At 41.3% G+C, this 26690-nt stretch overlaps 1 protein-coding gene across 1 annotated transcript in view; it reads right to left on the reverse strand.

Moving 5' to 3' along the window:
* The window catches only part of LOC137088438 (C-type mannose receptor 2-like), a 34325-nt gene that overhangs the window by 734 nt on the left and 6901 nt on the right, over positions 1–26690 (reverse strand). Inside the window, exon 3 of the mRNA XM_067452113.1 lies at positions 146–493. Coding sequence (XP_067308214.1) covers positions 146–493 — 348 coding nt within the window. The remainder of the gene's footprint in view (positions 1–145; positions 494–26690) is intronic.

The following is a 26690-nucleotide window of genomic DNA, read 5'->3' on the forward strand; positions in this document are numbered from 1 at the left end:
CAAGCAAAAACTAGAGAGAGACTGATCAAAAACCACACGCAGAACACACACTGTGGAGGAATCTGTCATGTCAGACATGTAGCGTGAACTTTAAGATATCTGGAGGTGATGGATGGATTGTGTGTGTTTGAGAGGATCTGCTCACCTTCATGACACACAAAAGGATATGGGATGGTGCAAGAGTAGTCATGCCATTGTCCCTGAGGATTCGGTCTAATCACAGCACAGTTTTCAACACCTCCACCATTATTAGGTTGATTAGAATGCCAGTATCTGAATGAGGAGTCACTCTGATCTGACCACTGCCATGAGTCTCTGAACAGACCGATCCAGACACTTGATCCAGATAAGTTACGATCAGTGATGAACTTCTGAATCTGTTGACTCTCATTCTGGTTCCTCACACTGACCAGATCAATGTGATTCTGTCTGCAGTGACTCTGAGCGTCTCTCCACTCCTTCCCCTGATCGACTAAGACGAGTCCTGTGCTCACTTTAAGAACAGAAACAGATTCATGAGTCAGTTTGTTCATTATTTTTATTAAGACCAACCAAATTAAAAACCAAATTATGCAGCTGATTTTTTCTATTATTGCCCGCCAAACAACAAGAAAAAAACACGAGGGAGAGAAAAAGATGAGAGTGATAAGCCAAAGCAGCAGAAACTAAATTTCTCTCGCTCTGCCATCATGCCACTTGACCCTCCAGAAGTCAGAAGACTTGTGGCCGTGTTCATTTCTTTGGACTAAAATGACTGAGGCTGAGCGCTGTCCTCCACTTAAACTTTAGACTTCCAGAGAAAGCATAAGCTATGTTCATCATCCACACTTTGTGCGTGACAGTTTTATATTGTGAACCTCTTGAATTCAAAGAGAATAAAATAATGACAACAATAAGAAAAGAACAAATGTGCATCTTGTCATGGCATTAGAGTTTATAAAGTTCTGTTGTGTCTAATATGAACAGACCCAAACTATTCCCAGATATAGTCAGATCATCACTTTACCTCTACCATACTTATAACAGACTTAGATTCTGTCTGTCATCCTTTCTTTCATTGTCTTGATCCTTCACTTTCTCAATTATCTGCTATATTGTTAGCCTGGATAGCACACAGTTATTATTCTACATCATATCGGCTTCTTCTGGATGTAAAATGCTCTGAAGTTCAGTTTGGAAGTAACTTGCCCAACCCTGATTATTACTGTAATGTAATGTGCTTTGAGACATGAGGTAGTGTAACGCCGTCTCTCGTCTCGTCTCTGCAGACATCTGTAGAGATCTCATGCTTTCAAACGTAGCTTGCTATCACTAGACTGTAAAATCTAATTAATAAAAGCATGCAAACTAGGTCTGCAGGATATTGGAAAAAAATTACATTGCGATATTTTTTTCCCCAACGATATATATATTGTGATATTGAGAGCCATCAATCCAGGCTAAAGTCAATAATTACCGTTCCGTGATATTAATAATTTCACTAATAAGCAAGCTTCATTACAAGTGACAAAAATAAATGTTGGAAAGTATGTGTAAACATGAAACTAAACCTCCAGTAGGTGGCAGCAGGTGACCGTCATAATGAGTGAGTCACTGAGTCGTTCATTCAAACGATTCATTCAAACACTGAATCGTTCACGCTTGTTGCTATGAGTGAGACGTGTTACGGGTCTGCTGTAAACGATTTTCCCTGCTGAAATAGAACAAAAACACTAAATATTGCATCTAAAATGTAAGTGACTAAGTGAATGTTAATTAGTTGTTTATGGAGCTGTCATATGAAATCAGCATCACAGTCGTGATGGTATTCAGGAAAACACTCAAGTGTTGTAATTTCTCCTCAAAGGCTGCATGTGCGTCAACAGCGCGACCCTTATTATCGTCAGTTCATTATATATTATCCACAATCGACTACTAAATGACTACTTTTTTCCAGTAAGGAGTAATCTAACGCGTTACTATTTCCAAACCAGTAATCAGATTAAAGTTACTTATCCAAGTCACTGTGAGTTACTATTTTAGTCATTTTCCTTTGTAAAAACCGACAGCTTATCAAAATTCTCAGCCCGAGTCCGGCTGGAGCCCGTGTTTTTTTATTTATTTATGTATTTTATTTTTTTACATTGTTGCAGCCATTAAAATAGTTCAGTTTTGTTTTTAATGTCAAAGTAGTTATATTTCGTTTAGAGCAATTTTTTGCTTGTTAAAATAAAGTTTATATAGGCAAGACAATTCAAGAGTTGGTTTGAGAGACTAGGCTATTAAACATGCGGTTTACTCACTGGGTCGTCACATAAAAAAATTAAAACTTTAATTTAACAAACAAAAAATTGCTCTAAACATTTTTCTAAATGAACTTAATAAAGAAACTAAACGAAATATAACTACTTTGACATTAAAAACAAAGTAGGCTAGTTATTATACCACCACTAAGGCATTTCTGACGAGCTGAGGCAGGCTGATAGATTAGCCTTCTGCTCGCAACGGCGCTCAAAAAACCCGAAACGGGCTACACAATCTAAAAAAGAACATGCAGGTTGTTTTATAGCCTACCTTAGACTTCAGCTAAATTAATATAAATCCGATCTTCAATTCCCGCGGTATAGCCTATGCTCATTTAACGGAGTTCACATCAAAGCAAAAGATTCCAGCATTTTATTCAACAGCTCATTTCAAATTCAAAGATCGCAATATGAGAGAGAGAGAGAGAGAGAGAGAGAGAGAGAGAGAGAGAGAGAGAGAGAGAGAGAGAGAGAGAGAGAGAGAGAGAGAGAGAGAGTGACGAAGCACTGGTGGTAAGATCATTAGTCTCATTAATTTATATTGAAGATGATTGTGTTTTGTGTGACTTATTTTAAAGTTTCATTTACGGCCATATGCGTTGGCTTGCTTTACTCATTTGCAGCGATGTTGCAGTAGCACCATCATATCTATCTGACTACAACATAACACGCTCTCACACATTTATTTTTTAATTATTTGCCAGGACTAAAATTTACACTTGTGGTTTAAACAACCAGATACATTTACATTTGTCCGGTTTCGTCTGAAATGCTTTCATGCACCTTCTGAATTGGTTTGTTTGAGTGATCGGAATTAAATACGTCTCGAAAGACTCTCGGAAGGCATTTAGGCCTACTCCTGGTCATTTCGCAATCAGATAGACCTGGTCAGAGAAAATGAATGAATGAACCAGTTGTAAAAAGGCCATAACTCTAGCAGCTGCACTGAAGAAACGGACCCTGCGCGAGACAGTGGCGTAAGCTATCATGGTCTCATGTTGTTTCCAACAGCACAGCCCATCTCATTGTTCCTTTTAATTATTAAAATAAATATAAAACGATGGAGAAGCCTAAAAAAAGGGGCGTAAAAAAGTCGGGGCCGTCAGGCTCAGGAATAAATGCAGGGCTTTAGTCAGGATACATTGTTGACGTAGCTGTTAAAAATGCACTTCCAATAAAGTGTGTTGCCAAAAACGGTTGTCATTTCTATGTTGAGGTGGCAACTGCTGAATGTAACTAATAAAGTAACTTGTAATCTAACTTAGTTACTTTTAAAATCAAGTAATCTGTAAAGTAACTAAGTTACTTGTTAAAGGAGTAATCAGTAATCAGATTACTTTTTCAAAGTCACTGTGGCAACACTGATCGCCACTTACACTAAATTAATGCACGATCATTCTTGCATTTTGGTGATTCGCTAGTTATTTTTTGTTTTAATCCGGCTCTTGTCCTTAAGTCAAGCTAAATTCTCTTTCACTTGTCCCTTCAAAACACCCACCTCTCCCGGACAAGCGTTATTGTCGAGCCCTGCTTTGTATTTGTCGTAAAGATCTTTGTGGTGCCGTTTTAAGTGATCAGACAAATTGGTGGTGTTTTCTTGTTTTGTGGCCACAAGACACTCCATGCAAAGTACCTCTTTTTGTTCAACATCCCCCTTTATGTAGACGAAATTGTCCCAAAAAAAGATGATTTCTGTTATGAAACCTTTTGTTCCCCCCTCTTCGGATCCTCTTCGTCGCGCATTTTAGCAGTGAATGTTTGGCCATGAGCGGTGAGCAGCGGCACAGCGACTCAATCACTGTGCAGGCATGAGGAACGTGCATGTCACTCCAGCAACAAACTGGTGTTTACTGTGTGCTTCACAGCAAAAATGTCAGTGTTATTTCAACTTCCATAGTGTTAAATTTAACACTTTTCCAGGGTTTATATAATTCTCACCAGTTTAGAGTTAAAATAACACTTTGGATAGTGTTAATATTTTAACTCCATAATACTGTTAAAAATTTAACACCTAGAGTGTTGTTTCATAACACCATTAAGAGTATTTTTTACACTAAACATTAGGGCTGGGACAACATGTAGTAGGTTGAAAGATATATGCATGTATGTTAAAGCAAAGGAGAGAGAAAAAGGACCCCCCCCCCCTTAAAATTTGGTATGGTTCAAAAATATATGAGCATTAATTTATTGATGGTTAAATTCATTGTTACCTTCTTTTTATGGTAAAGAAAATGTTGCTGTTATTATTGTCTCCTGTAGAGGGCGTTTAACGCTGTTGAATTAAGGTATTGCACCGGGTGCGTCAGAGTTAATAAAACTTTGCCAGAGCTTGCAGCCAGTACTACTGTCTCACAGCGTTTCTCTTATTTTTCTACAGGTGAGCAAAAACAATGTAAAACTGGTTGAAACTGATGTTAAACACTGTTATTTTTGATGAGTTGCTGAGAAAGACGGTTCGTTTTATTAGAACGCATTCAGTAGTAATGAGTCATATATCAGATTATACACGAGTGACAAATATGTGACGTTGCAGTGAATTGAGAGAAAATACTCATGTGAAAAGAGTTGATAAATGTTTCTAAAGTGCTTTATATGTGGATGGTAATTGGATTAGAAAGTTTATGTGAGTTAAATGTACATTTGTTTCTGAAGTTATCTTGAGCCACAATGGCAGCGTGGGTATGCGTGAATTAGAGCAACATGACATCCAACATGGCGACTTGCATGTAAAACGTGGTTTGTGAAGCCAAATCTAGATTAATTTCTGCAAATGTAATTAATATTTATGATGATGTGAAAATGTGAAAAATGTTAGCAGGTGAATGCATTGTTTGATTCTAATGTGTTACAGAACTGCAGACAAAAATAATTTCTGAAAAAAGTCATTTATTGAAATGCAATTCGCATTATTGGAATGTGTTGTGTCACAGAGAAAACAGTAATTGTTGTTCTGTAAAGTTAATGCTGTTAATACATTGAAAACTAAGAAGAAAACAAAAGAGAGTTAATAAAACTTTGCCAGAGCTTGCAGCCAGTACTACTGTCTCACAGCGTTTCTCTTATTTTTCTACAGTGACTCATTTAACTTACCCATTCAGGCTTTCCAGGCCTGATGCGGGTAACAAACGCAAAAAATACGTCGACGCAAAATATGCGCGTCGATTCGTCAGACTCAAAATAAAGATGGCGGCGCCGGAGAGTAGTAGCAACCATAGATATACATAATAAAGTATATTATGTAATTAACTATATTATTTATTATGTATATCTATGGTAGCAACACGAGTGGCTCCTCAGACTTTCAGAAGTGCAAGGCTTGCAGGTTGGCCACAGTCTATGGGGTTGGTGCGCCGCATGCACGGAGCAACTAGCGCTCTTAACACAGGCATGCGCGACTGTGTTAAAAGAGCTTGCTCCGTGCGTGCACGCGTTTTGTTGTCACGGCTACATAAACAAATTTCTGCACACAGGAAGACAGATGTGTTGGTAATATTTTATGTATTTTAATCACAAAAACAAACTTTAGCATCAAGTGAAAGCATCGGACACATTGGCTACGTTACCTACATAATAAGCTGTTTAAAATTTAAAATGTTCACTGTCTAATCGCGCTGATGTGACCGAGGGTATCCATCCTCTAAGTGAGCAGTTTCATCCCAGGACTATTCCGGTTTTAAACGGAATATTGGCGCCCGTAATGCACTCTACATGTAACTTTTTTCACTGTCATGCCGCGGATGCGCGTGCCGTTTCTGTTGCGGGTCAGCCACGGGGCGGCTGTGTGGCGTTTTCTCTGCCTTTGGACACTAGAAGCGTTTCTGACGCGGCGCTGCTGCTGCTATTGATGCGGAGGGAAGCCCTATTCCTAATGTTAAACATAAATAGCCTACTGATACAGCCCAGACAATGTCTGCAGTAGCCACATATATGGTATTGACGGCAAAATAGGCTACAGAATATTTCATTCTGTATTGACAGTTGCAATATTTCAAAATCGATAAATGTCGTTTTTTATTATTACAATTAGGCCTATATCTGCATTTATGTAAACCTACAGACTTTCAAACATGAAAATGTCATTTAATAATATGTATTCGTGTCAAAATGGCATATAAACATCTTTTCCTATTCTATTTTGCCTGGAGCTCGCTTCCAACATGCGGGAAAAATAGGCGCTCTTCTATTTCTAGCATGCATGCGTTTTCCGCGCGTCACAGGCAGTGTGCAAATTCCAACCTGTTAACATGGGAACCGAAACAAAAACGGACACGCCACGCAGCCGAGACACTCACGCTTGCAATGTGTCCCCGGATTTGATTAACCAACTTGTTGATATTTAATCGATGGGCATAGCCTGTAGGCTGAGTTGCATACATAGAAAAATCGTATATTGTGTTTCTTTGTTGTTGGTTTATACTTATTTATTTGTGTGTGTGTGTGTGTGTGAGTGTGTGTGTACTTTGTTTTCAAGGTTTTATTGAATGCATTGCTCTTGTATAGTCTTACTTTGGAATTTTAAGAGCAATAAACATATATTGCAATGTTAAGGAATTCGTCTTTTTCATTCAGATAATTAAATCAACATGTATAAATTGCTATTAAGCAATTCATGGGGAGATAATCGATAATCGAATCGAATCGTAACCGAATCGGACAGGAAAAAATAATCGCTAGATTAATCGATGCATCGAAAAAATAATCGCTAGATTAATCGTTTAAAAAATAATTGTTTATCCCAGCCCTACTAAACATGTGTTGCTCCCTAACTCTTAAAGTGTTATTTAAATCATTCAGTGTTATTTTATGACACTTTAAAGTGTATTCATGACAGTTCCCTATATCGAGGGAACTTCGCACTGCGTCGAAACGACGAATTGGGATGCTCCCTAAGCATAACCGCATCTGAAGTATGAATGAAACCTGTCCAATCCTGATTGGTGCAACGTCATCACGTAGATGTGACGGCATCACCGGAAGCTATAAAGGGATGTCCGGCGCATAGTAGCGTCAGTTATCGCTCTTCAGCAGTAACGCTCTGTGTATATTGTCCTGTCTATTTACTGTTGTACGTCTTTCTAGTAAAGTAAAATAAATATATATAGAGTACAAATGGCGACTAAGAGCACTGAGTTCAGGCGGTGTGTGCCTCCGTGTCCTCGATTTATGTCAGGCACGGACACACACTCGCTTTGTGTTCTATGTTTGGGTGTGCAGCATGCCACAGCGGCTCTCGAGGGAGCCGCTTGTGAGCATTGTGAGAAGCTCACACTGAAGGTGCTTCGCTCGCGGCTGGCCGTTTTTAATGACGGCGGTGAACCCCGTGGTTCGGGACCCGCAATCGCTGAGGCGGCTCGGCGTCTCAGATCATGGGGTTCACAACTGGATTTGTCAGCGGAGATTGAGACTGCCGAGGCACTTTCTCAATCATCAGATGACCGTCCTCCCCATGTGGAAGCCCGCGCTGCGGCTTCTTCCCCCGGGGTGGGCGGTCCGATGCTCGTGCTCTCTGGTTCTGAGGAGCCAGATGAGTTCGACACCGAGGCGGGGGATGAAGATATATTGTCGCCACTTCATCCACCCGTCAATGAGGAGTTAGTGGAGGTGTTGACCCATGCTGTGGCCACATTAAATATTGAATGGCCACAAGAGAGGCAGGAGATCCAGCCACCCAGCAGGCTGGATGACCGCTTTCTCTCTCGCCGGGCTCCAACACCTCGCCGGGGCTTACCATTTTTCCCGGACCTGCACAACGAGTTGAGCAGGTCCTGGAATAAGCCTTATTCAGCGCGTGTTTCCAACCCCCCCGTACTGGATTATTCTAACGTACTGGGGGCGCGCGAGGCTGGTTATGGGACGATGCCGCGGGTGGAAGATACTCTCGCGAGCTATCTTTCGCCCGAATCGGCATCGTCCCTTAAAGCCCCGGCACTGCCCACCAAGCCATGCCGTGATACATCTGCATTGGTGGGCAGGGCATATATGGCGGCTGGGCGGGCTGGTAGTTCCCTGCATACACTATCTATTTTGCAGGCATACCAGGCCGACCTCCTCAAAGAGCTAGATGAGGGAGAGGGTCCCTCCCCTGAAGACATTTTAGAGCTCCGTAAAGCTGCTGACCTGTCTCTCCGCATCACCAAGGAGACGGCCCGTGCCATCGGCCGCTCCATGGCATCTATGGTGACTGTGGAGAGACACTTATGGTTGAATTTATCGGTGATGAAGGAGAGGGATAAAACCTTTCTCCTTGATGCCCCGATTTCGCCTTCTGGTCTGTTCGGCGACGCCGTTAATAATGTCGTCGACAGATTTCAGGAGGCGAAAAAACAGTCGGCAGCTTTTCGGCAGTTTCTCCCTCGTCGCTCTAAGGGGAAGGCTGCCCAAAGCGGGCAGCCTCAGCCGTCCACTAGCTCCTCGCACAGGCAGGTGCAGAAGGAGAGCGTCGCTTTTCGAGCCCCTCCTCCGGGAGCTTGGCAACAAAGGCGGCGCTCTCAACAACAGCAGCAGCAGCCTTCGAGGCCGAAGGGCGATCTGAGGAACGTCATTCTGGCTAAGAAGGCTGCTGCAAAAAGGTCCTAGCATCGGCTGGACCTTTAAGAGCGGTCCCCCCCGCGCGGATGCAACCGAGGTTGTTCTCCGCGCGGCGCTCGGGGGAAAATGATGTGGTAATCCCGCCGTCACTGACGCTTCGGGCCACATCGTTTTCCCTGGGACAGGTGCTGTCCCAGTCGCCTCAAAAAAGACCTGCGACGGAACAGCGCTTGTCCCCACACACCGAATATCGACTCCAGCTGTTCCCTGCCGGGGCTCCGCTTCAGGGGGCTGGGGACGAGATTCAAATAACACCCGAGGTCAGCCTCGAGAGGCTGATTCCCTTAGTAGATTATCTCGGCGCATGGAAATGCCTTCCGAATATATCAAAATGGGTCCTGCGTACTGTAGAGACAGGGTACAGACTGCAGTTCGATCACCCCCCTCCAAAATTCAATGGGGTGACATGGACTGCAGTGGTGCCACAGCGGGTTCGGGTAATGGAACTAGAAGTAAAATCCTTGCTGGCGAGAGGAGCCATAGAAAAGGTTCCGATGTCGGAGAGGGATGCCGGGTTCTACAGCCGGTACTTTATAGTTTCAAAAAAGGATGGAGGGCTACAGCCGATTTTAGATCTGAGGTATCTGAACCGGTCTCTGAGGAGATTCAGGTTCAAAATGTTGACTATATCTGCCATCGTGAGTCAGATCCAGCCCAAGGACTGGTTCGTCACGATAGATTTAAAAGACCCCTATTTCCATATATCCATCCTTCCATGCCACAGGAAGTTTCTGAGGTTCGCTTTTGGGGGCGAAGCATACCAATATCGTGTACTTCCGTTCGGTCTAGCTCTTTCCCCTCGCACGTTCACGAAGTGCATGGATGCAGCTCTGGCTCCATTGAGACTGCAGGGCATCCGTGTGCTGAATTATATCGACGACTGGCTAATCCTGGTGCAGTCGTACGAGATGGCAGTTCAACATCGAGATGTAGTTCTGTCACACATCCAGTGCTTGGGGTTGAGACTCAATTCGAAGAAGAGTGTGTTACAGCCGGCCCAGAAAACGAGTTTTCTGGGGGTAATATGGGACTCGGTTTCGATGCGGGCACATCTATCTCCCGCACGAATCGAGACCACTCTAGCGATAGTCTCAAAAATAAAGCTAGGCCAGAATATCACTGTAAAGCACTTTCAAAGAGTATTAGGGTACCTAGCGGCAGCATCCAATGTGATTCCCTTCGGCCTGTTACACATGAGGGCTTTACAGTGGTGGCTAAAGACCAGGGGGTTCTCCCCCAGGGGGAACCCTTTTCGTATGATCAGAGTTACGCGCAAATGCCTTCAGGCTCTAGTCATATGGAAGAAAGTCTGGTTTCTGTCCCAGGGACCAGTGCTGGGAGCATCGTGTTGCCGGAAGACCGTTTCAACAGATGCATCCCTCACTGGTTGGGGCACGGTCATGGAAGGCCGCTTTGCGAGAGGTCCATGGGAGGACCGTCATTCCTCCTGGCACATAAACTGTCTGGAGATGATGGCGGTCTACAAAGCTCTGAGGAGTTTTTTCCCGGATCTCCGCGGACACCACGTTCTGGTCCGCTCAGACAATATGGCAGTCGTGGCGTATTTGAACCGCCAGGGGGGGTTGAGGTCGCGCCCTCTGTGCAGACTGGCGCATCTCATCCTCCTCTGGTCACAGGAGAAATTGTTATCACTCAGGGCTATGTACATCCCAGGGATACAAAATCAGGGGGCAGACATACTGTCGAGGCAGGGGCTGAGGCCCGGGGAGTGGCGGCTCCACCCAGAGGTGGTGGAGCAGATATGCGAAAGGTTCGGCCCAGTGGAAGTGGATCTCTTCGCGTCTCGAGAGACGTCCCACTGTCCGCTGTGGTTCTCCCTCACTCATCCAGCCCCATTGGGGCTGGACGCCATGGTACAGACGTGGCCGAGGCTGCGTCTGTATGCATTTCCCCCTATCGCTCTGCTCCCCGGGGTCCTGGAGAGAGTTCGGCAGCAGGGAGTCAGTCTTCTTTTGGTGGCTCCTCGTTGGCCGACTCGAGTATGGTTCTCAGACATCATAGCTCTGCTGGTGGGTCACCCGTGGCAGGTCCCTCTGAGGAGGGACCTTCTGTCACAGGCGGGGGGCACAATATTTCACCCCCGGCCAGAAATATGGAGCCTGTGGGTCTGGCCCCTGAGGGGGCCAGGTACCAGGAGGCGGGACTACCAGCAGACGTTATAGAGACCTTACTCAGCTCTAGGGCTCCATCAACTAGGAGATTGTACAGCCTCAAGTGGAATGTCTTCGTCACTTGGTGTAGAGAACGTGAGGTGGATCCAGTTAACTGCCCGGTGGCTTCAGTGCTGGAGTTCCTCCAAGATCGTTTCTCTGCAGGGCTTACCCCGTCTACACTCAAGGTGTACGTGGCTGCCATTGGGGCTTTCCACACTCCTCTGGGTGATGGGCAGTTGGGTAGGCACCAATTGGTTGTACGATTCCTCCGCGGGGCTAGGAGGATGAGGCCTGTAGTCAGGACCAGGGTTCCTTCCTGGGATCTGGCGGTGGTTCTCGAAGGACTGGCTGAGGCTCCCTTTGAGCCACTCGAAACAGTTGAACCTAAGTTTCTGACCCTTAAGGTAGCTTTCCTTTTGGCTATTACATCTCTGAGGAGAGTGGGGGATCTTCAGGCCTTGGCTATTACGCCGACTTGCCTGGAGTTTGCCCCCGGGGGAGTAAAAGCTATCCTGCACCCTAGACCGGGCTATGTGCCTAAGGTGCCTTCTAGTGTGGTCAGATCTTTAGTTCTACAGGCTTTCCATCCTCCGCCTCATGTGACGGCGGAAGAAGGGAGACTTTTTCTATTGTGCCCCGTCAGGGCTCTTAGAATATATATTGAGAGGTCAGCACAGTGGAGGAAATCTGAACAACTTTTAGTATGTTTTGGTCCGCCTAAGAAGGGTTTGCCTGCAGCTACTCCCACTATAAGTAACTGGATAGTGCAGGCGATTGCCTCGGCATATCAGGTGCGCGGTCTGCCTTCACCTATAGCCGTAAGGGCACATTCCACCAGGGGCATGGGCTCCTCGGTGGCTCTTCTTTCGGGCGTTCCAATGCAGGATATCTGTGAGGCGGCCGGTTGGGCCACTCAACATACTTTTATTCGATTTTACAGTCTTCACCTCCCTGCGACTCCCGGCGCCAGGGTGCTCCAGTCCTAATTGTGCCTAGGTTCCAGCTTCACATTAGGGCAGGCGTACCCTTGGTGTGGCATAGTGGGTACTCGTTCCCCAATTCGTCGTTTCGACGCAGTGCGAAGTTCCCTCGATATAGGGAACGTCTCGGGTTATGTATATAACCCTTGTTCCCTGAGAGGGAACGAGCACTGCGTCTCGTCGCCACACCGCGTATCGCCTGAGAGCGTTCTGCTTCATCGCGATAATTGACGCTACTATGCACCGGACATCCCTTTATAGCTTCCGGTGATGCCGTCACATCTACGTCATGACGTTGCACCAATCAGGATTGGACAGGTTTCATTCATACTTCAGATGCGGTTATGCTTAGGGAGCATCCCAATTCGTCGTTTCGACGCAGTGCGAAGTTCCCTCTCAGGGAACAAGGGTTATATACATAACCCGAGACGTTTTCTTACATGCAATGTTCTGAAAATGATTTTTTACTACAGGAAAAAAAAAATAAACATATGAAGAATAACTTTTTTTTTTTATTGACAAAAATATCTAAGCACAACTGAACTCTGCACATTCACGAAGAAAATAATGGTACTACAAAAGTCTGTTCATTGTAAAGTTACAAAATAAAGAATGCAAAGAGTTGTTTTAACAAACTAGTTCTTTATTAACAAGCAAGACCCTTTACATCACGGAAGGTTAACTTTTAAAATAAATGAATAAGGCACAGTATAGGCATTTCTGTCATCAGAATTATACAAAAGCTGCTTATCAAGCAGTGTGTAATACTTCAAGTCCTGCATGTCAGTGAAGTTGGTTCAGTACCTTCAACTGTGCAACAGAACAGCAGTAATTGAGTCAACACAACATTCAGCAGATGAAAAACAGTTGCAGGATATGTGTGGATCAGTTGTGTCCAGTTGCTAACAGTGCAGTTCATAGTGCATAGTTGTTGTTTCACATGCAGAGCAGGGAAGGTTGTGCAGATCCAACTTTCTCGAAAAATCCTGTAATGCTGGTTCCCTAGCCTAGACAACACAAAACCAGACCAATTACAATTAATATTATTTGTATTTCATAAATACAGCAAGTTAATGGTGGAAAACGTCTCGGTTACATATGTAACCCTAGTTCCCTGAGGGAACGAGACACTGCGTCGAATTGCTGTGAGAACGCTTTAATGCGTCGTGAAGCGCGTGTAGAACCAATCCATCGGAAGATCGATCGATCGTCGGTGTGATGACGTCATCGACCGGAAGCTATAAAGCGTCCGTGAAAACAAACAGGAACTAGCTTCTGAAAAGCCTGAAGTAAGTGATCTCAGGCATGCCGGGAGTATGGCCGGGCGACGCAGCGTCTCGTAACCGAGACGTTCCCTTTCAGGGAATTCGAGCTGCGTCGAAACGCTGTGAGAACGCCTATACCCACATCGCCATAGGACCAAGTGCCTCGTATGTGTGAAGCTGTAGCGCACACGACAACGATAGCACCTGAGCCCCAACAGTAGATGCCACATCTAACTCGTAGAATCTGACAAAGATAAGCGGCGAAGACCAGCCTGCCGCATTACAAATATCTTGGAGGGAAGCCCCCGACAAAAGTGCTTTAGAAGCAGCCATACCCCTGGTAGAGTGCGCACCCATAAGTCATCCTAGGTTTACATTCTTCTTTCAGACAAATACAATCAGAGCTATATTAAAAACTGTCCTGGCTCTTCCAATAATCCACTCCACCTCTTTTTATAATGGCAGTGAAAGGCTGTTTCTGTTTTGAATCCATAAAAGTGCATCTATCCATCATAAAAGTGCATCGATCCATCATAAAAGTGCATCTATCCATCATAAAAGTGTATCGATCCATCATAAAAGTGCATCTGTCCATCATAAAAGTGCATCTATCCATCATAAAAGTGCATCTATCCATCATAAAAGTGCCTCTATCCATCATAAAAGTGCCTCTATCCATCATAAAAGTGCATCGATCCATCATAAAAGTGCATCCATCTATCATAAAAGTGCATCTATCCATCATAAAAGTGCATCTATCCATCATAAAAGTGCATCCGTCCATCATAAAAGTGCATCTATCCATCATAAAAGTGCTTCTATCCATCATAAAAGAGCATCTATCCATCATAAAAGTGCATCCGTCCATCATAAAAGTGCATCTATCAGTCATAAAAGTGCATCTGTCCATCATAAAAGTGCATCCGTCCATCATAAAAGTGCATCTGTCCATCATAAAAGTGCATCTATCCATCATAAAAGTGCACCTATCATCATAAAAGTGCATCTGTCCATCATAAAAGTGCATCTATCCATCATAAAAGTGCATCTATCCATCATAAAAGTGCATCCGTCCATCATAAAAGTGCATCTATCCATCATAAAAGTGCATCAATCCATCATAAAAGTGCATCAATCCATCATAAAAGTGCATCTGTCTATCATAAAAGTGCATCTGTCTATCATAAAAGTGCATCCATCAATCCATCATAAAAGTGCATCTGCCCATCATAAAAGTGCATCAATCCATCATAAAAGTGCATCTATCATCATAAAAGTGCATCCATCTATCCATCATAAAAGTGCATCCATCTATCCATCATAAAAGCGCATCTGTCCATCATAAAAGTGCATCCATCCATCATAAAAGTGCATCCATCCATCATAAAAGTGCATCTGTCCATCATAAAAGTGCATCTATCCATCATAAAAGTGCATCTATCCATCATAAAAGTGCATCCATCCATCATAAAAGTGCATCTGTCCATCATAAAAGTGCATCTATCCATCATAAAAGTGCATCTATCATCATAAAAGTGCATCCATCCATCATAAAAGTGCATCCGTCCATCATAAAAGTGCATCCGTCCATCATAAAAGTGCATCCGTCCATCATAAAAGTGCCTCTATCCATCATAAAAGTGCATCCATCCATCATAAAAGTGCATCCATCAATCCATCATAAAAGTGCATCTATCCATCATAAAAGTGCATCTATCCATCATAAAAGTGCATCCGTCCATCATAAAAGTGCATCCGTCCATCATAAAAGTGCCTCTATCCATCATAAAAGTGCATCCATCCATCATAAAAGTGCATCCATCCATCATAAAAGTGCATCTGTCCATCATAAAAGTGCATCCATCATCATAAAAGTGCATCTATCCATCATAAAAGTGCATCTATCCATCATAAAAGTGCATCCATCAATCCATCATAAAAGTGCATCTATCCATCATAAAAGTGCATCCATCCATCATAAAAGTGCATCTATCCATCATAAAAGTGCATCTGTCCATCATAAAAGTGCATCTGTCCATCATAAAAGTGCATCTATCCATCATAAAAGTGCATCCATCTATCCATCATAAAAGCGCATCTGTCCATCATAAAAGTGCATCCATCCATCATAAAAGTGCATCCATCCATCATAAAAGTGCATCTATCCATCATAAAAGTGCATCCATCAATCCATCATAAAAGTGCATCTGTCCATCATAAAAGTGCATCCGTCCATCATAAAAGTGCATCTATCCATCATAAAAGTGCATCCATCCATCATAAAAGTGCATCTATCATTATAAAAGTGCATCCATCAATCCATCATAAAAGTGCATCCGTCCATCATAAAAGTGCATCTGTCCATCATAAAAGTGCATCTATTCATCATAAAAGTGCATCTGTCCATCATAAAAGTGCATCCATCATCATAAAAGTGCATCTGTCCATCATAAAAGTGCATCCATCAATCCATCATAAAAGTGCATCTATCCATCATAAAAGTGCATCTATCCATCATAAAAGTGCATCCATCCATCATAAAAGTGCATCTATCCATCATAAAAGTGCATCTATCCATCATAAAAGTGCATCTATCCATCATAAAAGTGCATCCATCCATCATAAAAGTGCATCTATCCATCATAAAAGTGCATCCATCCATCATAAAAGTGCATCTGTCCATCATAAAAGTGCATCTATCCATCATAAAAGCACATCTATCCATCATAAAAGTGCATCCATCCATCATAAAAGTGCATCTATCCATCATAAAAGTGCATCCATCCATCATAAAAGTGCATCTATCCATCATAAAAGTGCATCTATCCATCATAAAAGTGCATCTATCCATCATAAAAGTGCATCTGTCCATCATAAAAGTGCATCCATCTATCCATCATAAAAGTGCATCCGTCCATCATAAAAGTGCATCTATCCATCATAAAAGTGCTTCTATCCATCATAAAAGTGCATCTATCCATCATAAAAGTGCATCTATCCATCATAAAAGTGCTTCTATCCATCATAAAAGTGCATCTATCCATCATAAAAGTGCATCTATCCATCATAAAAGTGCATCTATCCATCATAAAAGTGCATCTATCCATCATAAAAGTGCATCCGTCCATCATAAAAGTGCATCTATCAGTCATAAAAGTGCATCTGTCCATCATAAAAGTGCATCCGTCCATCATAAAAGTGCATCTGTCCATCATAAAAGTGCATCTATCCATCATAAAAGTGCACCTATCATCATAAAAGTGCATCTGTCCATCATAAAAGTGCATCTATCCATCATAAAAGTGCATCTATCCATCATAAAAGTGCATCCGTCCATCATAAAAGTGCATCTGTCCATCATAAAAGTGCATCTATCCATCATAAAAGTGCATCAATCCATCATAAAAGTGCATCAATCCATCATAAAAGTGCATCTGTCTATCATAAAAGTGCATCCATCAATCCATCATAAAAGTGCATCCATCAATCCATCATAAAAGTGCATCTGTCCATCATAAAAGTGCATCTATCCATCATAAAAGTGCATCTATCCATCATAAAAGTACATCCATCCATCATAAAAGTGCATCTGTCCATCATAAAAGTGCATCTATCCATCATAAAAGTGCACCTATCATCATAAAAGTGCATCTGTCCATCATAAAAGTGCATCTATCCATCATAAAAGTGCATCTATCCATCATAAAAGTGCATCCGTCCATCATAAAAGTGCATCTGTCCATCATAAAAGTGCATCTATCCATCATAAAAGTGCATCAATCCATCATAAAAGTGCATCAATCCATCATAAAAGTGCATCTGTCTATCATAAAAGTGCATCCATCAATCCATCATAAAAGTGCATCCATCAATCCATCATAAAAGTGCATCTGTCCATCATAAAAGTGCATCTATCCATCATAAAAGTGCATCTGTCCATCATAAAAGTGCATCCATCCATCATAAAAGTACATCCATCCATCATAAAAGTACATCCATCCATCATAAAAGTGCATCTATCCATCATAAAAGTGCATCCATCAATCCATCATAAAAGTGCATCTGTCCATCATAAAAGTGCATCCGTCCATCATAAAAGTGCATCTATCCATCATAAAAGTGCATCCATCCATCATAAAAGTGCTTCCATCCATCATAAAAGTGCATCTATCATCATAAAAGTGCATCCATCAATCCATCATAAAAGTGCATCCGTCCATCATAAAAGTGCATCCATCCATCATAAAAGTGCATCTGTCCATCATAAAAGTGCATCTGTCCATCATAAAAGTGCATCCATCATCATAAAAGTGCATCTGTCCATCATAAAAGTGCATCCATCAATCCATCATAAAGGTGCATCTATCCATCATAAAAGTGCATCCATCCATCATAAAAGTGCATCTATCCATCATAAAAGTGCATCCATCCATCATAAAAGTGCATCTGTCCATCATAAAAGTGCATCTGTCCATCATAAAAGTGCATCTATCCATCATAAAAGCACATCTGTCCATCATAAAAGTGCATCTGTCCATCATAAAAGTGCATCTATTCATCATAAAAGCACATCTATCCATCATAAAAGTGCATCTATCCATCATAAAAGTGCATCTATCCATCATAAAAGTGCATCCATCCATCATAAAAGTGCATCTATCCATCATAAAAGTGCATCCATCCATCATAAAAGTGCATCTATCCATCATAAAAGTGCATCTATCCATCATAAAAGTGCATCTATCCATCATAAAAGTGCATCTGTCCATCATAAAAGTGCATCCATCTATCCATCATAAAAGTGCATCCGTCCATCATAAAAGTGCATCTATCCATCATAAAAGTGCTTCTATCCATCATAAAAGAGCATCTATCCATCATAAAAGTGCATCCGTCCATCATAAAAGTGCATCTATCAGTCATAAAAGTGCATCTGTCCATCATAAAAGTGCATCCGTCCATCATAAAAGTGCATCTGTCCATCATAAAAGTGCATCTATCCATCATAAAAGTGCACCTATCATCATAAAAGTGCATCTGTCCATCATAAAAGTGCATCTATCCATCATAAAAGTGCATCCGTCCATCATAAAAGTGCATCTATCCATCATAAAAGTGCATCAATCCATCATAAAAGTGCATCAATCCATCATAAAAGTGCATCTGTCTATCATAAAAGTGCATCTGTCTATCATAAAAGTGCATCCATCAATCCATCATAAAAGTGCATCTGCCCATTATAAAAGTGCATCAATCCATCATAAAAGTGCATCTGCCCATCATAAAAGTGCATCAATCCATCATAAAAGTGCATCTGTCTATCATAAAAGTGCATCCATCAATCCATCATAAAAGTGCATCTGCCCATCATAAAAGTGCATCTGCCCATCATAAAAGTGCATCCATCCATCATAAAAGTGCATCTATCCATTATAAAAGTGCATCTGTCCATCATAAAAGTGCATCTATCCATTATAAAAGTGCATCTGTCCATCATAAAAGTGCATCCGTCCATCATAAAAGTGCATCTGTCCATCATAAAAGTGCATCTATCCATCATAAAAGTGCACCTATCATCATAAAAGTGCATCTGTCCATCATAAAAGTGCATCTATCCATCATAAAAGTGCATCTATCCATCATAAAAGTGCATCCGTCCATCATAAAAGTGCATCTATCCATCATTAAAGTGCATCTATCCATCATAAAAGTGCATCAATCCATCATAAAAGTGCATCAATCCATCATAAAAGTGCATCTGTCTATCATAAAAGTGCATCAATCCATCATAAAAGTGCATCTGTCTATCATAAAAGTGCATCCATCAATCCATCATAAAAGTGCATCTGCCCATTATAAAAGTGCATCAATCCATCATAAAAGTGCATCTGCCCATCATAAAAGTGCATCAATCCATCATAAAAGTGCATCTGTCTATCATAAAAGTGCATCCATCAATCCATCATAAAAGTGCATCTGCCCATCATAAAAGTGCATCTGCCCATCATAAAAGTGCATCCATCCATCATAAAAGTGCATCTATCCATTATAAAAGTGCATCCATCCATCATAAAAGTGCATCTATCCATTATAAAAGTGCATCTATCCATCATAAAAGTGCATCTGTCCATCATAAAAGTGCATCTGCCCATCATAAAAGTGCATCTATCCATCACAAAAGTGCATCCATCCATCATAAAAGTTATACATAAGTCTCTGGGGGTTTAATAAAGGCCTTCTAAAGCAATGGGATGCGTTTGTGTAAGAAATATTTCCATATTTTAAACTTTATAAACTTAAATAACTAGCTTCCGACAGTTCGGCCGTTTGCAACGATTTACTTAAAGATAGGGGTGTAACGATTCGGTTTAACAATGATTCGATTCGGTTAAAATAAAAGTTTCACACTGATTTAAATTTTTGGCTAAAAAGTTACTGAATCGATTTCAAGTCACTGAATCGTTTCACATCATATCGTTCTAAATGAACCAATATCGTCCTTAAATCGTATCGACAACCTCAAATCGTGATACGAATCGAATCGTTGTTAAAACAAATCGTTACACCCCTACTTAAAGAGGAACCCTTGACTCAAGCAATGTGGGTATCTTTTATGATGATAGATAAACTTTTATGGACTTCAAAGCATAAACAGACATCCACTGCCATTATAAAGCTTGGAAGAGACAGGACATTTTTAGTACAACTGATTATATTTGTCTGAAATAAAGTCATATACACTTAAGATGACTTTTGGGGTGAGGAAATCATGGGCTAATTTTCATTTTAAGGTGAACTATCACTTTAAAGCATTAGTTCCCCCCAAATTTTAAATTCTGTCATCATTTACTTACTTTTTTTCTATTCTTTCATGATAATTTTCTAACTACCATGCTGTCATAACTATAAAACTGTCAATAGGTGATTTCAATTGGTATGCATAGAGGTCATATTTGTACTTTATTATAAATAAATAGTTTTGGACCAATTATCTTCCAAGACAAGAATACACCTGTTTTCTATACCATATACATACCTATTTTGCTGCAGAACAGAAAGAACTGTAATCTGTCAGCCTTGGTTTCATTCTAGAGGATTGTTAATAATCATGTTGATGCAGCTGTTGAAGACAGAGACATCAGACAGGTCACATTATCTGTGGAAAACAAATGAGGTCAACATTTTCAGAAAAAAAGGCGTTATTAAAGCGTCAGGTTTAGGCGCGTTATTAAAGCGTCAAGTAATATATCGTTATAAAACAATATGTCATAAAAAACGTTGCAAATTAGGCTAAAATACTTACTTTCGGTGTTCCCTATATGCAAGCAACCCTCCTCGTCGTCCGCTCCATATCACGAGTCAAAGAAGATGCCGCATGTGAAAAAAGTTGTCTTGTTTAAGCGCGCAGAGCATTTAAATATCGCTTTAAATCAATGTTATAAAATACATATTGTAAATGAGGTAAAACACTTACTCTCTGCGTTTCCCTGTTAAAAAGCAACCGCCTCAGGTGTGCTCGAATCACGCGTCAACAAAAATGCCTCTACAAGAACTGTTTAGCGGAGCACAGCACATTAATAGTTATAAAACAATACGATGTAACAAAATGCATATGTAAATAAGATGAAACCAGGATAAAACATGCAATATCCACGTTATCCCTCGTTCCACGGCACAAGTCAAAGAAAATGGCGTCTGTGAGAAAAGTTTAAGCTTGTTTCGCCGAAATATCCCGGATGTAATTTTACTCTCTCTCAGTGTTAATATTTAACTCTACATATATTCACCAGTCAGAGAGTGCGGTTTACACTAGTAGTGTTAATTCAACACCAGAAATGTAACACTTTACTCTAAAAGTCCTTAACACCAGGAACACCAGAGAGAGAGAGAGAGAGAGAGAGAGAGAGAGAGAGAGAGAGAGAGAGAGAGAGAGAGAGAGAAGCATGATCAATTGCAAGATATTTTCACAAATATAGAGAGATTGTTAGCAATATAGTTTAAAACGATAACTCAACATTAAAAACCTTTTAAAAGCCACCTATGTATTCCTTCCCTTTAAGTTAAATAACTGTGATTTCTTGTTGCATCAATAGGAAGAAGAACTACAATAAAATAAAGTTCCTAAGAGCCGAACCACAGGGAATACTGATCTCTGAACTCCAAAATGGTGACTTCAGATAAAAACCATTTTAGGAAAATCAAAATCAGTTTATGAAATCACCTTTTGTGATGTTCTCTCAAAATTTTCAGTTGTATTGACAATTAAACATTTAAGATGACTTTGGGAAATGAGTGAATAACAAAGTAAATGACTGCATAAGTGAAGGACACGAGAGAAATAATGTATATATATATATATATACGGAAGATGTAATGTTCTCTCCATGCCATTGGGGGGAGCTGTCTGTTGTGTTTCTTTGGGGGCAGTTGCCCCTTCCTTACCCCCACAGTCTTATTTCCTTAAAGGGATCCCCTGGTGTTGAGACTTGTATGGCTTATTATAACATTAATGATGTCTCTTACTGAATTATGTAGTAGAAAACCCATGAAAGATCTACGTTATTTTAAAAATCGATTTTATATTTGGACCATGGGCGGCGCCATTTTGTTTGCGTTCTAGGTTGATGACGTAGAGTGGTTGAACTCCTCAATCAGCTGGCGTTACCCGTAGCTATTTTTACCACAACGCAACTCGAAAATTGTTTCAGAGTTAAACAAAACCAATGAATTCCTTTGTAATTATACTTAAAACACACTCAAACATACATGTGCACACAAACTCACCTACACAAGTCACAAACAGATCGGCGGGCGCGCACACACACCTGACAGACTGCTGTCTCAATCGAGATGTTGGGCTGCTCAGTCTCCACGACAGGGGCTGAATCTGAAATCGACCCTATACCCTGAAATAGGGCATTATTTGAAGGGAGGCCATTTGTAGTGTTGTCCGACACCATAGTGGACATGTTCGAGTGCAGTCATTCAGTCTCACGTTCCACCGCAATAACGAGTGTACAGCCGATTTACACACAACAGCTGTCCGACTTCACGCACTCAAACATACATGTGCACACAAACTCTCTCTCTCACACAGACTCACACACACCCCAACAGATCGGCGCGAACACACACACACACACCCCAACAGATCGGCGCGAACACACACACACCCCAACAGATCGGCGCGAACACACACACACACACGCACGCACTGCGCGTGCATACATAACCCTCAATCTATTCCCTGTGTTGATATCCTGTTCAACACATCCTGTTCCCTAGATAGACTGTTGATAGTTGATAGTAGATTAACTATAATGCCTAATGTGACCAGCAGAGGGAAATATCTAGGTAGGACGATGGGATAAAGTAACGTGAGGAAGAGAGGCAGGATGTTTTGGTGATGATGCATGCGATTGAGACAGAGCAGTCAGGTGTGTGTGTGCGCGCCCGCCGATCTGTTTGTGACTTGTGTAGGTGAGTTTGTGTGCACATGTATGTTTGAGTGTGTTTTAAGTACAATTACAAAGCAATTCATTGGTTTTGTTTAACTCTGAAACAATTTTCGAGTTGCGTTGTGGTAAAAATAGCAACGGGTAACGCCAGCTGATTGAGGAGTTCAACCACTCTACGTCATCAACCTAGAACGCAAACAAAATGGCGCCGCCCATGGTCCAAATATAAAATCGATTTTTTAAATAACGTAGATCTTTCATGGGTTTTCTACCACATAATTCAGTAAGAGACATCATTTATGTTATATTAAGCCATACAAGTCTCAACACCAGGGGATCCCTTTAATGAAAAGGAAGGCTATCACGGTTGTTCCATAATAACTGATCATTTCTCTAATTATATTAGCCTTCCATATTATTATAGGAGATATAGTGATGTTTACAAATTTACTAAAGCATATGTTAGATTACTTTTGATAAGCTGTTTTGCATTTCTGATATTATTGCACATTTACTATGTTCCATGTGGCTGAGTATACTTTTTTTTTTTACTTTTATCAACGAAGAGGGTTACATATATATATATATATATATATATATATATATATATATATATATATATATATATATATAATATATGGTGGAAAAGTATTTGGTCACGGTCAGATTTCTGGCTCTCACAGACCTGTAACAACTTCTTTAAGAGGCTCATCTGTCCTTCACTTGTTTCCTGCATTAATGACACCTGTTTGAACTCGTTATCAGTATAAAAGACGCCTGTCCACAGCCTCAAACAGTCAGTCTCCAAACTCCACTAAGGCCAAAGAGCTGTCAAAGGACACCAGAAACAAAATTGTAGACCTGCACCAGGCTGGGAAGACTGAATCTGCAATAGGTAAGCAGCTTGGTGTGAAGAAATCAACTGTGGGAGCAATCATTACAAAATAGAAGACATACAAGACCACTGATAATCTCCCTCGATCTGGGGCTCCACACAAGATCTCACCCCGTTGGGTCAAAATGATCACAAGAACGGTGAGCAAAAATCCCAGAACTGCACAGGGGAACTTGAGAATGACCTGCAGAGAGCTAGGACCAAAGTAACAAAGGCTACAATCAGTAACTGACTTTAGCTGACTTGAATGTCAGACGACCCCTTTGGCTCACTGTAAGGAGTTGTCTGAGTAACAGAGAGCAAAAGGTTGTCTAACCCTTGTGTGTCTAACCCTTATTTAATTCCAGCTGGTGTTCCTGCTGGCTTTTTGTCATCTGCATAAACAGCTTGGATTCACGTCTGCCTCCTTCGATAATTCCTTTGAATTAGGCTGATGATCTAACAATCACTGAGCTTCTAATGGGATCTCTTCCTGGGCTAAACCAGAAGGCCTTGGATTCAGTGTCGAAATGGGGACAGGAATTTACATTGGCAATGAATGAAACTAAGACAGTGGACATGGTCATCAGTGCTAGGAATGAGCAAAACATTCCTTGGCCTTCTTCTCCTGTTATTTCTGGACATGTGATTAGTAGAGTTTTATCCTTTAAACTGGTTGGTGTCCATATCTCTTCCGATCTGTCATGGGACGCCCACATTAAGTACATGATTATGAAAGTACATCCTAGAATCTATTATCTTTGTGTTGCTAAAAACTTTCTTTTATTCCACATGCTCTTAAATTGTTGCACAAATACTCTTTAGGTGTTCGATTGTATGAAATCCAGTTCTTCTTTTGTGTGTGTGTGTGTGTGTGTGTGTGTGTGTGTGTGTGTGTGTGTGTGTGTGTGTGTGTGTGTGTGTGTGTGCATTTGTGCTGTACTTGTATTTGTGTGTATTTGTGCTTGAAGCTAATGATAATATGTTAGAATTGTGTTATATTTGGATTTTTAGCTGTTTTTAAACTAGGTGTTATGGTTGTTTCTGAGTATATGTTTTGTTTGACACATTTCAGGGTTTTGTACTGCAATATCCTGCCTTGTCAAACCTTAAAGGGATCCCCTGGTGTTGAGACTTGTATGGCTTAATATAACATTAATGATGTCTCTTACTGAAAAATTTAGTAGAAAACCCATGAAAGATCTACGTTATTTAAAAAATAGATTTTATATTTGGACCATGGGCGGCGCCATTTTGTTTGCGTTCTAGGTTGATGACGTAGATTGGTTGAACTCCTCAATCAGCTGGCGCTACCCGTAGCTATTTTTACCACAACGCAACTCGAAAATTGTTTTATAGTTAAACAAAACCAAATAATTGCTTAGTAATTGTACTTAAAACAAACTCAAACATACATGTGAACACAAACTCTCTCTCTCACAGACTCACACACACCCCAACAGATCGGCGAGGATACACACACCCACACTGTGTGCGTGCATACATCACCCTCATTCACCATTTCCTGTATTGATATCATAGATAGACGATTGATATGCAGTAGATTAACTGTAATACCTAGTGTGACCAGGAGAGGGAACTATCTAGGTATAGGACCATGGGATAGGGGGCATGAGGAAGAGAGGCAGGATGTTTTGGTGATGATGCATGGGATGTTGCTTCATGCATTAAAGTTTGAGCACAAGCTCAGTGAATTAACCTCAATCTTTAAACTTTCATACTTAAGACACGAATAACATTCGCTACTTTAGTTCACTAATACAACTTGAAGGAGTGAATGAAGACGAGTGCGTGAAGTCGGACAGCTGTTGTGTGTAAATCGGCTGTACACTCGTTATTGCGGTGGAACGTGAGACTGAATGACTGCACTCAAACATGTCCACTATGGTTTCGGACAACACTACAAATGGCCGTCCCTTCAAATAATGCCCTATTTCAGGGTGTAGGGGGTCGATTTCAGATTCAGCCCCTGTCGTGGAGACTGAGCAGCCCAACATCTCGATTGAGACAGCGCAGTCTGTCAGGTGTGTGTGCCCACCCGCCGATCTGTTTGTGACTTGTGTAGGTGAGTTTGTGTGCACATGTATGTTTGAGTGTGTTTTTAAGTACAATACAAAGCAATTATTTGGTTTTGTTTAACACTGAAACAATTTTCGAGTTGCATTGTGGTAAAAATATCTACAGGTAACGCCAGCTGATTGCCAAGTGCAACCATTCTATGTCATCAACCTAGAACGCAAACAAAATGGCGCCGCCTATGGTCCAAATATAAAATCTATTTTTTAAATAACGTAGATCTTTCATGGGTTTTCTACTACATATTTCAGTAAGAGACATCATTTATGTTATATTAAGCCATACAAGTCTCAACACCAGGGGATCCCTTTAAATAAACCTAAACCTATACACACTACACGGCCAGTGACTCAAATCCTGCTGTGCCAGATGAGTCCCCTGCTTAAGCCAGTACATGTCTGAGCCCGTCTGAAGTTTGCTAGAGAGCATCTGGATGATCCAGAAGAGGATTGGGAGAATGTCATATGGTCAGATGAAACCAAAATATAACTTTTTGGTAAAAACTCAACTTGTCGTATTTGGAGGAGAAAGAATGCTGAGTTGCACTATGCCTACTGTGAAGCATGGGGGTGGAAACATCATGCCTTGGAGCTGTTTATCTGCAAAGGGACCAGGACAACTGATCCATGTAAAGGAAAGAATAAATGGGGCCATGTATCGTGAGATTTTGAGTAAAAACTTCCTTCAATCAGCAAGGGCATTGAATATGAAATGTGGCTGGGCCTTTCAGCATGACAATGATCCCAAACACAACGCCCGGGCAATGAAGGAGTCAGGGCTGTGCACAGACCTTTTAAGGGGCAGTGGCCCAAACCAAAAAAGGGGGCACTATAAGGGGATTGAGTATCATCTTAATATAGAGAATGAATAGCAAACCATTTACAATCATACTGTAAAAACAAGTGTTAGGCTTTAGTGCCAATTAAATTTCTGTTGTTCTAATTATTCTTCCAAAAAGTTGATTCTGGGCTA

This window comes from Pseudorasbora parva, chromosome 1, assembly GCF_024679245.1.
Source record: "Pseudorasbora parva isolate DD20220531a chromosome 1, ASM2467924v1, whole genome shotgun sequence".
NCBI classification, from domain to species: Eukaryota; Metazoa; Chordata; class Actinopteri; order Cypriniformes; family Gobionidae; genus Pseudorasbora; species Pseudorasbora parva.